The sequence below is a fragment of the Rattus norvegicus genome, chromosome 20, assembly GCF_021556685.1.
Source record: "Rattus norvegicus strain SHRSP/BbbUtx chromosome 20, alternate assembly SHRSP_T2T, whole genome shotgun sequence".
Classification (NCBI taxonomy): domain Eukaryota; kingdom Metazoa; phylum Chordata; class Mammalia; order Rodentia; family Muridae; genus Rattus; species Rattus norvegicus.
The window spans coordinates 6,393,220-6,405,303 of NC_141553.1; the positions used below are offsets into that span (position 1 = coordinate 6,393,220).

Below are 12,084 nucleotides of genomic sequence, written 5' to 3' on the forward strand. Positions count from 1 at the left end.
CGGCCCATGGGAGGGGGGAGCTGAGCCCGCCGTGCTCCCCACCCCCCACCGGAAACATTCCTGAGGCATTCCTGAAACTTGGAGGCCCGCCTCCCCACACCCCGGGCTCCCACCCCGCCTCTGGCCTGGCGCAGGATGGGCCCCCGCATCCCCTTCCACCGCCCGCGCGCCCCCCGAGGAGAGAGGGCTGACCGCGGAGGAAGGGGAGCAGAGTTATGAGTCACAATCGTGTGTCACTGGGCCCGCATTGCAATTCCCTGCATTATGAGAGGTGTGGAAAAGGCCGACTCGGGGAACCGAGGTGGGGAGGTGCGTCCAGGGGCCCGCGACCGGCCTGCAGGGCGCGCCTCTTCGCCTGCTTCCCCGCGCGCCATCTTCCCACTTTAGCTTCCTCGGTCCCAGCAACAAGTCTTTTGTTGAGCCAGGCACCCGGAGGCGGGAAACTAGAACCCCCTGCCCTCAAGGGGCTTCCAGGGGCCCCTTGTCCAACTCTTAAGTCACGGGGCGGGGGTGGGGGGGTCACACCAATGGGACCTCGTGCTTCCTGAACACCACGCAGTAGGTCACCTCGTGGCTCCTCCCTGCGGTGTCCCCGGCGAGCCGGCCAATCGCTCGGCTCCTTTGAAGCCTGCACCTGGGTGGCGGCCGTTACTAGATTTAAACCGTCGGCGTTTGCCAAGTTGCACGTTTGGATTTCCCGAGACTTGTGTTTTCACGCGCCTTGAGGCCACCGGAGACGCACAGGCCGTCACCTGCTCGGCGTCAAAGGGTAACTAAGGAGAGGCCCTCGACGTGGGGTGGAGGGGCGGCGCGCAGGCCGCGGGAGGCTGCCCAGGAGTACGCGAGGACGTTCGAGGGCACTGGCGTCCACGCGCGCCCCGCGAGGCCGGAGCCCACGGAGGCCTCTTATAGGTGTGTCCCTGGCACCCCATGGCGACAGCAGGGCCGCGGCTGCCGTCACCGGCTCCTCCTCCGTCAGTCTGCCCGAGGACTCTGAGAAACCGGGGCCGTCGACGCGCGTGCCCGCGTAGGCCGCGCGCGCACCCATCACGACACCGGCGAGCTGCCCGCGCGCGGCGGCGGCAGCGGCTGGCGGGCGGCCGCCCTTTTAAATCCTCGGGTTCATTTGCATGGCCCCGCCCCCGGTGACACGGCTGGCGCGGGCGGGCCCGTCCCTCCCGCCCCTGGGTCGCTCTTTTTAAGCTCCCCTGAGCCGGGGCTGCGCTCCTCTAATTGGGACTCCGAGTCGCGGCTATTTCTGGTGTTGGCGCGGCTCCAAGAAGGCGTGAGTTCGCCGCCGCTCGGGTGGCTTTTTTTTTTTTTCCTGTAGGTCTAGAATCTAATCACATTATTTATTGAGGCCGCGCACGGGCCGTGCCCAGCTTCCTGCCCCTCGCCATCCTCCGGGGAGCGGGATCCGTCCGTGTTCCCTCGCCCCAGCTCGGATGTGACACACATCCCCGGCGGGGGCCTGGGCGGCGCGCACGCAGCGGTCTCAGCGCCTCTGCCCTCTCTCCCGGTTTCAGATCCGCATTTGCGACCGGCGGCGGCGGCAGAGCCCAGGCCGGTGCCCTGCGCCTAGCCCCGCCGCACCCGGCAGCCCCGAGCGCGCCCCGCCGGCGGCCTGCGGAGCTCGCGGTGAGTGTCCGCGGCGCGCCCGGGGGGCCTGGGGCGCGCGCTGCTCGCTTTATTCCCAGGCCCCGGGCTTGCGCGGGCCGCGGGAAAGGGGAGGCCGCACTGTGCGCGCAGGCGGCGGGGCCCGGGTGGGCGTCCTCGGGGCGCCGCGTCCTTCGGTCCTCAGGTCGAGGGTGCCCGGCTCGTGACCGTGGGATGCGGAGACCCCCGGGGGACGGCGCGCGGAGGGGGAGGGGCGCGCGGCTGCGACGAGCGCCGCTTCTGCACCCGGCGGCGCCCGTGCACCTAGCGCTCGGCGAGCCCGGCCTCGGGGAGGGGCGCGCGCTGCACAGCGGCGGGAGGTGGGCGCGCGCCCCCCTTAGCCAGGGAAGTTCTAGAAGTGAGGGGGAGGGGCCCGGCGCCCCGAGATTCCTCTCTGGCCTCTCCTCGGCCTTTCCCAGGGTAGTGCTGTGCGTAGAAGAGGCCGGATCGCGAGGGCCTGGGTTTTGGGGCTTCACCCACACACACACCTTTGGCCCTGCCCCGCGCCTCTTCAGCCCCCAGGGCCGGGCCTGCCCTCCGCCCCCACAAACTGGTTCCTCTGCTTTGCTGGGTTCTGTTAGAACTAGTCCCTTGGACTCCCCGTTTCTGCCCTCCCCCACCCCCGTTTTCAGGGAGGGAGGAGGGGGATTTTCTTCCTGCGACTCGCACCAGGTTTCCTGCCCCCAAGGCGGGCTTTGGGTGCCCCCTCTGGCAGGAAGTGGGGCCGGGCGCACCCGCGTGGCGGTGCATGTGGTCGGGGTGCGCCGTTTCCCGCGCCTGCAGGGCCTGCGCCCCTCCCCCTCGTCCTAGCTCCTAGAAGCGCCGGCCTACAACCGCCAGGCCGGGACGCTGGCGAAGGCACCCTCACTCCGGAGTAGAGGGCGCCAGGGTCTTAACCTGCTTCTCAGTAAACAAAGTGGCGGTCTGTAAGCATTCCGCAGGAACCTCCATTGCTGTGTGACCTTGGGTCACTCAGGGGTCTTCTCTGGGCTATTTAAAGGGAGGGAAAAACCCTAACAGTGTGTCTGCCAGGATGTTATCCCTCCCGTCGTTCCTGCGTAGTTACTTAAATGTTGAGACAGGCTAGAGGCCCAAGAGAGGCACGTCGGGCTTAGACCCCTAAATGTGGCTTCGGCATGCATGCCAGGCCTCCCTGATGTTCGGAAACAGGTGGAAGAGATGAGGGTTTCCTCAGTCCCGCTGGACAGGGACTCTAAGCTTAAATCAGTGGGGGCACTGAGGAGAGCAGGTGGTTTAAGAGTCCCTAACGGCGAGAATTGGGGAGGCACCAGGTGGCAAAACAGTGTCCGGGAGACTGGCCAGGATCTCCGGGCAAGCTGAATGCACCGCCGTCTTTGGGACTGGGGCCGGTTTTCTCCCGTGAGCCCCCTCTGAAAGGCCTCCAGCAGACCTCGGTGTGAGGTCAGCGCTCATTAGCTGATTAATTTTGATGTTTGGTTTGAAGGAGACCTGTGGTGTAATGTAAGGTTCTAATCACGGCCTGTAATTAGAGAACAGACCGAGCCACTAATGACGGAGCCGGCCCAGCCACCCTGCTTAAAGGGGGTCTCGAGTTTGAAATATTGTAATAGAATAATTAGCCGAGTCTGCACCATCTGGAGTCTCTCGATGCTCGAGAATTAGGAAACCGTTAAGTGTTTCAGAAATCACAAGTTTTCAAAATGTTTTCTTGTCGTTGGGTCAAAATTATCCAGTTGCCTCGAAATCTGCAAAGAGGGTTGGGGGGGGAGCAGCCTGTGGGGTAAGAGCACTGTCCAGCGTACAGGAGGCCCTAGGATCAATCCTCAGTTGACTCAAAAGAGGACGTCTGATTTCTGTACCTTCTTCACTGATGGGGCTGCGGGCCTCTGCCCTGGCAAAGGACAGCAGACTGCTTCAAGTGTCTCCTGGGCCTGCGACTGGGGGCGGGGTACACCGCTGGCTCTCTTGGTTGACCTCTCCAAAGGAGATCTCTTAGGTACAGGGCAGTCTCTCCTTGAGGCAGTCTGTCCACATGCACACACACAGTTATCCTTCACCTCAGGTAAGGGACTACTTGCTACCCAGAGTCTCTCACTTGCCAAGGTCTATTGAGAATCTGCCCTTACCCTAAGTTGCTATGGAAGCAAGACTCAGGGGTTACTCACGGACACCCTCAGCTCCTTCCTCCACACATGGCCACCGTCGCTAGATCTTGTACTCTGTCATTTGTCCTGTGTCTCAGGGTTGGAGCTGCTGGGTGTTGGCCCGGTCAGGACTGGGGGCTGGGGCCATGCCCCAGGTTTACCCCCAGGTCGGTCTGGGACCCTCTTGCCAGGTCTGAGCTGGCTGTACCTCACAGGCGCCACCCTGGCAGTGTGCCTGGGGGTAATGGGGGGTGATGGGGCGGTGGGAGCACCTGTGTAACTGCCGATTTGTCTCCCTGCACCACAGAGCCAGACTCACTCTGTGCTGCCCCACACATAGAGAAGCAGAATGAGCGAGTCGGTCTCAAAGTCCAGCCAGCCCCTGGCCTCCAAGCAGGAAAAGGATGGGACTGAGAAGCGAGGCCGGGGCAGGCCGCGCAAGCAGCCTTCGGTGAGTCCTGGGACGGCGCTGGTAGGGAGTCAGGTGGGTGTCTAAAGCTTTGCTTCTGTTTCCTTTCTCGGGGTGCGGGGGGGCGGGGTTGACTCTTCTTGTGCATGTGTATCCTTGTGCGTGCTCACTGCCCAGAGGCATTCAGCTTGGTGTCTGAGGTCATAGCGAAGCCACCCACGTCTTTTTTTTTTAAGACTTATTTTATGTGAGCACACTGTTGCTGTCTTCACGCACACCAGAAGAGGGCATCAGATCCCATTACAGATGGTTGTGAGCCACCATGTGGTTGCTGGGATTTGAACTCAGGACCTCTGGAAGAGCAGTCAATGCTCTTAATCACTGAGCCATCTCTCCAGCCCCTGCCACCCATGTCTTAACATTCACCCAGAAAAGCGGGGGATGGGTGCGGGGTACAGGCACAGGGAGACCAACAGAGAGCAGCACACCTTTGCGGGTGTGTAGCTGACTGTACATGGTTTTGAACAGATAATCAGATTCTTGTTCAGTTGCCCTCAGGTTTCTACATCCGGTGTGTCCAGTGCTGTACTTCCCGTGTCAGGCGGGGAAGAGTTCTTGGGCCGGGCTGTGTAGATGTGTACTTATCACTCATTTAGGCCCTGGCTCTGCGGATGGACATTGGCTTTCTGGGGTCCCCAAAAGGCTGGCTAACAGGATGTTGGCTATGCCCCCTGCCTGGCTTGACAGCGGAGCTCTTCGCCCTCTCCCAAGTGGTGGCCCTGTGGAGGCTGGTGCGCTTGCTGTGCAGCCCCCCTGTTGTGGAGAGGGTTTTGGTTTTGGATGAGAGCCTGTGGCCCTGTGGCCCAGGCTGGCTTTAGACACACTGCACTTGTCTCAGCTTCTTTCCTGGGTTCCTAGACCGATTGTGAGTGGAAGCCTCCATGCCTGGGAAGCACCGTCTTTGATTCCGGCCTCGAGGGGTGTTTCCCATGTAAAGACGGGAGGGGTGATAGCAATGGTGCTGGGCCACACTGCCTTACGGTTGGCACTTATCTGGCAATGCTAACTAGGCATATTCCACCATTTACAGGTGAGACAGGCTACAGCTTTGGGCATTTTGCAAAAGATCAGAAACATGATAGAGTTGGTCAGGGCATCTAACCGGTTCCCTGCTCTCCCAGAGAGATCTCTGGTTTATCTTCCCTTGGTCTAAAGTCTTCAGGGGCTTGATGGGGGTGTGCCCGCTGCGTCTCCTACAGCCTTGGTTGTTACTGGTTTCCGCTGACTCCCAGATGTCTTTGCAGAAGGAGCCCAGTGAAGTGCCAACCCCGAAGAGACCCCGGGGCCGGCCGAAGGGAAGCAAGAACAAGGGCACAGCCAAGACGCGGGTGAGGCTCCTCCTACGTGGCGTCCTGAGTGTATGCTGGGGCGTCTGTGGGTCTCTGCTAATTGTGGAAAGTGGGGTACCCAGGACAGTGGGGAATAGCTTTTTCAGGTCTGGAGAATAAGGCAAAGCAGAGGGAGAGAGTAAAGACCTCTGTGCCAGCTCTGGGCTGACAATGTCACCTTCCTTCATCCTGAGGACATGAACCGTGTGTGCAGGGAGGGCCAGAGTCACGGTGGCATCAGCCCCAAAAACGTTCTTATTTTTATTTTATTTTATTTTTTAACCCACGACTCATATCCTCTGAGTCACTTGTGAGGGAGGAGGGGGTGTGCATGTTGGGTGGGGGGGTGTGGGCTGGAGCCAGTCATCGGCAGCTGGACTTGGGTGGACCTGTTCGTGGGGGTCCTGGGCTGCCCTGAGCCAGCCCCGTCACCCCTTCACTGGGCTTTGGTGTCTCTTGGGTTCTGTTCAGCGCTTTGGACTTAAACTTATGTCCCCTGTCGTGTCCCCCCCCCCCCAGAAAGTTACCACAACTCCGGGGAGGAAACCAAGGGGCAGACCCAAGAAACTGGTAGGTGTTCACGGTCCTGTGTTTGCTGGGTGGAGGGTGGGTTAAGGATGCTCTGGAGTGGGCGTGTTGAATGTTTGAGGCGCCTCACACAGGTCCAGGGTTACCTTCCTCTTCAGAAATCCCTTGTCTCCAGACCCCGCTGTGGGACCTCACTGGGCTCTCAGAAAGTGTCCTGCGCCCATGGTCCCCTTCCTAGGACCCGCATGGAAAGATCAGAAAGTGAAGGTCTAGATAGGGAACAGCTCTGTCCTATCTGGGCAACCCCTGCGGGCTGCCTCCAGGTTACTGTGCCCGCCCTGGTTCTCAGCTGCCTGATTAAGAGAGCTGAGCCACCCCTTAGCGGAGGGGCTGGGGGGCCCTGCTGGCTGAGCCCCAGGAATGAGTAACAGGAAACATGTTGTTTTGGAGTTTGCCTGGCACTGTGGGGGCTGTGGGGCCCTGTGGCGTCCTAACATTCCCGCCCAGTGAGTGAGTGAGTCCCCGGGACGCATACTTCTCCCACCCAGGGAAGGGTCAGCCACTGGACACCCCGACCTTCTTGGAACCAGCCCCACACCTGCCCTGTGCCACCTCCCAGCTCTCCAGTTCTTGTCCCTTACCCTCTGTGAAGAGCTAGCCAATTCCTCAGCCCTCCACACGGGCCTGGGCCTGGTGCTGGGTCTGGCCTGTGTGAGAGCAAGTGTGTGTGTGTGTGTGGTTTTTTTTTTTTTTTCTTCTCCCTTTAAATCCTTCATTTTTATGAATGAAAGCAGCTCGGAGGCTGCTGAGTCACCCACACACTCAGCCCTGACTCATCCCCCTTCTGCAGAGGAGAGCCTGGGAGGGAGGGGTGTTGGCTGAGAATGAAGGCCAGTCCTTGAGTCGCTCTGCCTCCCACAGGAGAAGGAGGAAGAGGAGGGCATCTCCCAGGAGTCCTCGGAGGAGGAGCAGTGACCACTTGCAGTGCCGCCTGCTCCTTGGCCACTGAGGAGCGGCCTTCCCCTGGGACTGGAAGCCCTGCTCCCAGGCCCCGCCCCGCCCCCACTGCACACTACCGCACCAGGCACCAGCTGCAGGCTCTGCGGCACCCACGGGAGCAGGATTTGGCTCAGTCCCTGTGCCCTCCTCCCCAACACACCTGCCCCCTCCTGACAAGGTTAACTTCCCATCAAGCCGCAGCCCAGCCTGCTGCGTGCCTCCCTCAGAGCCCTCGCTCTTAGCTCTCCGGGCGCTTTGTTTCGCAGGTCCCTCCTGCCCTGCTGCTCCTGGCTTCCCTGTAGAGGGTCCTTGGAGCATTCCCTGGCCTTAAGGGGCCACAGCCCCATCTCATTCCGACAAGCCCCGATGGCTGACCTGGCGGCAGCAGTGTGGTCAGTGCAGGGGAAGCTTAGGTCCCAGCATGTATGTCCCCCATCAAGCGTCACCGGGTGGGTTTCTCAGTCCCTCCTGCCCCACCCTACTGAGAATCCTGCACCAGGTTGGCTGAGCCCCTTGGCTGGACAACAGGAAGTAGGATGGTGTTGGCTCCACCCACTTTGCTGCTCTTCCCTGGGACAAGACAGATGGGCGCTACCACCCATCTCGAGTGAGGTCCTGAGCACTTCCACCTAAGGCAGACGGGGCTCCAACAGGCGCCTCCCCCACTACACTCTTCCTCTAGCAGGGCACCAAGGAGCTCGCCTTGCCCCCCCTCTCCTTTTGCTCCTCCCTGCCCCCCAAGGTTCTGGTTCCACTTTTTCCTCTGTTCACAAACTACCTCTGGACAGTTGTGTTGTGTTTTTTGTTCAATGTTCATTCTTAGACACCCACCATTGCTGCTACCAGCGCCAGATGTCCATCCTCCCGATTTTGCCTGTACCCCCCACACAATACACTCTAGGGGAAGGGGGGGCTGGTGTGCAGCAGCAGGCTGGTTACCGAGTACCCCACGCTAGGGAAGATGGGGCCCCGCCCCGTGGATGCTGCAGCAGAGTGAGGAGGGGGGGCCCACTTGGATGGGAAAAGGGTATAGGACCACCTCCCCTTGTTGTGGGGGAGGGGTGGCCAGTATTTGTCCCAGCCTGGGGCTCCCCCTCTGGTTTCCTATTTGCAGTTACTTGAATAAAAAAAAAAATAGCCTTTTCTGGACAGCTTCTGGTGTGCGTGTAATCACATGACAAGAGGTGCTGCTCAGGCACCTGCCCCACACTGCCATCGAGTTCTCCCCAAAGAGGGTAACTTGAGGCCACAAAAGTTTTATTTACAAAATATATACAACTATACATCTGGGCCGGTCACCATGGGAATTGGCTAGAGGAGACGAGGTGCTGTGCTATACCCACTCCACAAGGAAGAGAGGCCCACCAGTGCCTGGTAGGCCTGGCTCGGGGCCAGCTGTCGGTGTTCAGATGCCCCGTACCTATCTGGGTGGGTGACAAGTGGCGCAGACCTTCATGTCTTGATGTCCAGCAGGGGCATTCGCTTCTGCTGGTAGCCGCTCTGCCAGCCATGAACTACCTGTCAGGAAGAGCAAGATGCTGCAGCCCCATGACTGCTTGGCTGCTTAAAGTGAGGGGGAACCGGCCTCTTGTTGCAACATGGTTCTTACCCGGAAGTACTCACCTTAGGGTCTCCCACATCAGACAGCAGCTCCTGTTCAGCTTCGTGGAGCTCTTCTGCCGGGTCATAGCTATACATGGGAAGCAGGTGATGGCGAAGCCGGTCCACCCTGAGCAACAGGAAAGCATGACTGAGCCCGGACCCCAGTCCTGCTCTTGAATCCATGTCTACTCCCCTCCCTTAAACCAGAGATACCATCAGCCCGAAAAGGAAACCATTTCTAAGGTAGATGGTAGAGCACCAGGGAGTTAGGACACTCACCGCTTTTTCTTCTGCACATACATTACCTGTAACAGAGACATGGGACTGTGGAAGCTGGGGAGGCGAGCATGGCCCAGTGTGAGGACCCACTTCCACACCCTTAATAACAGCTGAGATGCTGTGGCCACCATACCATGCCCGCCCGGCAGCCTCCCCAGGCAAGTCTGCTGTGGGGGCTCCTTACCACGGCCACCACCACTCCGACCAGGGTGATGAGGAAGAAAGGCCCCAACACGTAACCCACCATGGAGTCGCTGTTGGCCTGGGGGGCATTGGGCACTGTCGTGTTACTCATGACATCAGAGGCCAGAGGGCGGAGTGGACTGCATGAGTAGTGGTGGCCTAGGGAGGGCGCCTCCCCTGGGCTCCCTGGGGGTGGGAGGAGGGAAGGTTATCAGTTGTACCTATGGTGACAAGCAGGTCTGTATCCCTCCCCAAGACCGGGAGTGGAAATCCGGGGAAACTTAAAGCGAAACACTGGGATGATCCCTAGGTAACCATGGCTCTAAGTACCAAGGACAGACCCAGATCTCAGCCAGGCCTGCCTGTTTCCTGCCCAGCACCTACAAACAAGAGGGTGTGGCCTAGCTCAGATGCCTGGTAGACATTTGCAGGGTGTCAACTGCTTGGGGAAGGTTAGGTGCAGGTGCACGGCTAAATGGAGGGAAAGATAAATAAGGCCTGCACTGCGCTGGAGGGGTGAGCTAGGATCCTGTGAAGGGGGTTCTGGTTCCGTTCCCACGCTACGAGCTAGGAGCCGCACGCAGGCTTACGTCCTACACCATCCTTGTCCCTGGTGTAACCCTATACTCTGTCCTCAGTATCGGGCTCAGGTACGAGTGTGGACACTATATAGATGGACAGTATCTAGCCCCCTCCCTCTAGTACACCCGGGGCTCCGCCTATGCCCCTCCCCTCCCGGCCAGCGCTGACAGGCAGGGGTGGAGAGGATGGCCCCCATCCACAGATACGAGATCATCCTTGGGAGGCGGCATTGAGATGACCCAAGTTCCTGTCCCGGACTCTCAGATAGAGGAAGAGGTACCGGCTAACTGCGCCCATATCCGTAGGTCAGTTTTGCCAGTTCCCAGTAGCGAGCTCCGGGTCTCAGGCCGAGGGGACAAGCCAGAAACGGAAAGGTATGAGGCCGCTCGTAGGATGCTGGCCCGCCTCGGCAGGCAGATGGTCCCAAGGCGCGGATAGGATGGGGTGTACTGGGGAGGGGGTGTCGAGGGGCCGATGCCCGCCTGGGTACCTTGGAACCCCGGCACCCCGAGCTGCTCCGTGCGGGCGCGCTGCTGCCCATCCATCCAACCCGGCCATGCCTTACCTCCCGCCGTGCAGCCCTGACAGCAACACCTCCGGTTGGCTCCGGCCCCGGAAGAGCCCTCCGGCGCGTGATCAAAGAACCCGGAGAGAAGGCGGGGCCTTAGCGACCCAGTCGAGCATAATGGCCAATCCGGAGGCGAGTGGGCGGGCCAGACAGGGGCCTGCAGTGTCCACGCCGCGGCAACAGGGGGCGACCGAGGGCCGTGCATCGGGAAGGTTGCGGGGCGGCGCGCTTTCCTGGCTGCACACGGGCGGGCGGGGCGAGTGGTCACTGCAGGAGCTCGGCGACTGTCGAGGGGAGGGCCTCCCTCCTTTCTGTCCTCAGGTCTTCAAAGCAGGTTGTGGTGAAGCTAAAATGATGGCGCGAGACAGGAGCCCAGCACATCCTGTGGGCCAAATAAATGCTTGCTCCTTGGAGCGCTTTCCCGGTGCAGGGTGGGGGTGGGGGCACAGATGGAGCAGCAGGGTGCAGCTTGCTTGGGTCACGGGCAACTTGGTAAGCCTGTGTCCAAGTTGTCATGGTCAGACCATTAAAGTTACTCGGACTGGAGAAATCTGAGTAAGATCTACGTTTAGTGGAGGAAGAGGCTCAGCGGTTAAGAGCACTTCTTACTGAGGACTCAGGTTAGGTTCCCGGCACCCATGAGGTGGCTCACAACCATTTCCGGAGGCTGCAACACCCTCTTCTGTGCCCCACGGACACTAGACACACTAGGTGATGCAGGCAAGACACACATCAACATGAGACTCTACAACTTTTTTTTGGCTGTGGCAGAGTCTTTACGTGATCATCCCTGGCAGGCTTTGAACTTGCAGTATAGCTCAGGGCAACCTTGTGCTTGTGTGTGTGAGCCTCCTGGATGCTGGGTGGGCATGTAGCACCATGCCGGGGAGATAGCACCCCCCCTCTATCTCATGTACCCCTGACATCTTGAATTCCTCATCCTGCCTCATTCAGGTCACCTCCTAAATGCTAGGATTCCAGGCTTCCAGAATGGTAGCCAAATATTCTACCAACTCTCTACCAAGCTCTCTCTTCCTCCTACCGTTTCTTCTCCTCTCCCATCCCTTCTTCCTCCTCACCTCCATCCACCTCTCCTTTCAGAGTGTTGGGATTAAAGGCCTATGCCGGGGTTGGGGATTTAGCTCAGTGGTAGAGCGATTGCCTAGCAAGCACAAGGCCCTGGGTTCTGTCCCCAGCTTCGAAAAAAAGAAAAAAAAAAAAGAAAAAAAAAAAAAGGCCTATGCCATCACACCAGCAGGACATGTATTCACTGAATGGGTGTGATAGTTTTATGTATATACTCTGCACCACGCCTCTTCTCCCACTGCCTACTGGAGCTGAAGCAAAGCCTCCCAAGTCAGTCAGATGGTAATAAGGACATGGGACAGACTAGGTGCCCTGTTCTTGCAGAGAAATCCCAAGGGGCAGATGTGGGGTACCCAGAACTAGGCCCACTTGCTACTTCCTGCCCCAACAGGTTGTTGTGAGTTCTTTGGCTGGGAGTTGACAGGAGGTCAGGTGCAGAGGAAGACCCAACATGTGGAGGCATGGGGCAGATGGGAACCTTGACTAACTCTTCCTCAGACAGCATCACCTGACTGGGGGCAGGATCAGGGAGAGGGAAAGAATCAACAAAGCCCCTCAGCCCGGAGGTCACAGGGGCATCCACTGTCACCTTCAGCAAAGGGACAAGATGCCAGAGAGCGAGGCTGAGATTTTAGAAGCTGGGCTCCCTTCTTGGTTGTCCACATAACCAGTTCATCT

General features: G+C 59.5%; 2 protein-coding genes across 20 annotated transcripts; one reads left to right on the forward strand and one right to left on the reverse strand.

The window, feature by feature from the left end:
• Window positions 1-303: 303 nt before the first annotated feature.
• On the forward strand, window positions 304-8,257 carry Hmga1 (high mobility group AT-hook 1). Of its 12 annotated transcripts, none has more exons than XM_087596758.1 (6): window positions 1,195-1,285; window positions 1,527-1,638; window positions 4,090-4,266; window positions 5,496-5,579; window positions 6,099-6,149; window positions 7,029-8,257. In XM_087596758.1, the coding sequence occupies exons 3-6, from the start codon at window positions 4,132-4,134 to the stop codon at window positions 7,080-7,082; spliced, it is 324 nt and encodes a 107-aa protein (XP_087452884.1). In that variant the 5' UTR covers window positions 1,195-1,285; window positions 1,527-1,638; window positions 4,090-4,131; the 3' UTR covers window positions 7,083-8,257.
• A 64-nt stretch (window positions 8,258-8,321) lies between these two features.
• Window positions 8,322-10,366, reverse strand: Smim29 (small integral membrane protein 29). Of its 8 annotated transcripts, none has more exon segments than NM_001429772.1 (5): window positions 8,322-8,624; window positions 8,730-8,835; window positions 8,988-9,013; window positions 9,172-9,356; window positions 10,033-10,322. In NM_001429772.1, coding segments are annotated over 4 exon segments (309 nt in total). In that variant the 5' UTR covers window positions 9,283-9,356; window positions 10,033-10,322; the 3' UTR covers window positions 8,322-8,558.
• Window positions 10,367-12,084: the final 1,718 nt, after the last annotated feature.

What these genes read in the sequence shown, in the direction of transcription:
- Hmga1 (XM_087596767.1), top strand. Translation starts at nt 4,132, where the DNA reads ATGAGCGAGTCGGTCTCAAAGTCCAGCCAGCCCCTGGCCTCCAAGCAG. An exon ending in CGGCGCTGGTAGGGAGTCAG is followed by an intron (nt 4,267 to 5,495) that starts GTGGGTGTCTAA and finishes ATGTCTTTGCAG; the next exon opens with AAGGAGCCCAGTGAAGTGCC. An exon ending in GGGGCAGACCCAAGAAACTG is followed by an intron (nt 6,150 to 7,028) that starts GTAGGTGTTCAC and finishes TGCCTCCCACAG; the next exon opens with GAGAAGGAGGAAGAGGAGGG.
- Smim29 (XM_087597061.1), bottom strand. Translation starts at nt 9,282, where the DNA reads ATGAGTAACACGACAGTGCCCAATGCCCCCCAGGCCAACAGCGACTCC. An exon ending in TATGTGCAGAAGAAAAAGCG is followed by an intron (nt 8,836 to 8,987) that starts GTGAGTGTCCTA and finishes CCTGTTGCTCAG; the next exon opens with GGTGGACCGGCTTCGCCATC. An exon ending in TGTGGGAGACCCTAAGGTGA is followed by an intron (nt 8,621 to 8,725) that starts GTACTTCCGGGT and finishes CCTGACAGGTAG; the next exon opens with TTCATGGCTGGCAGAGCGGC.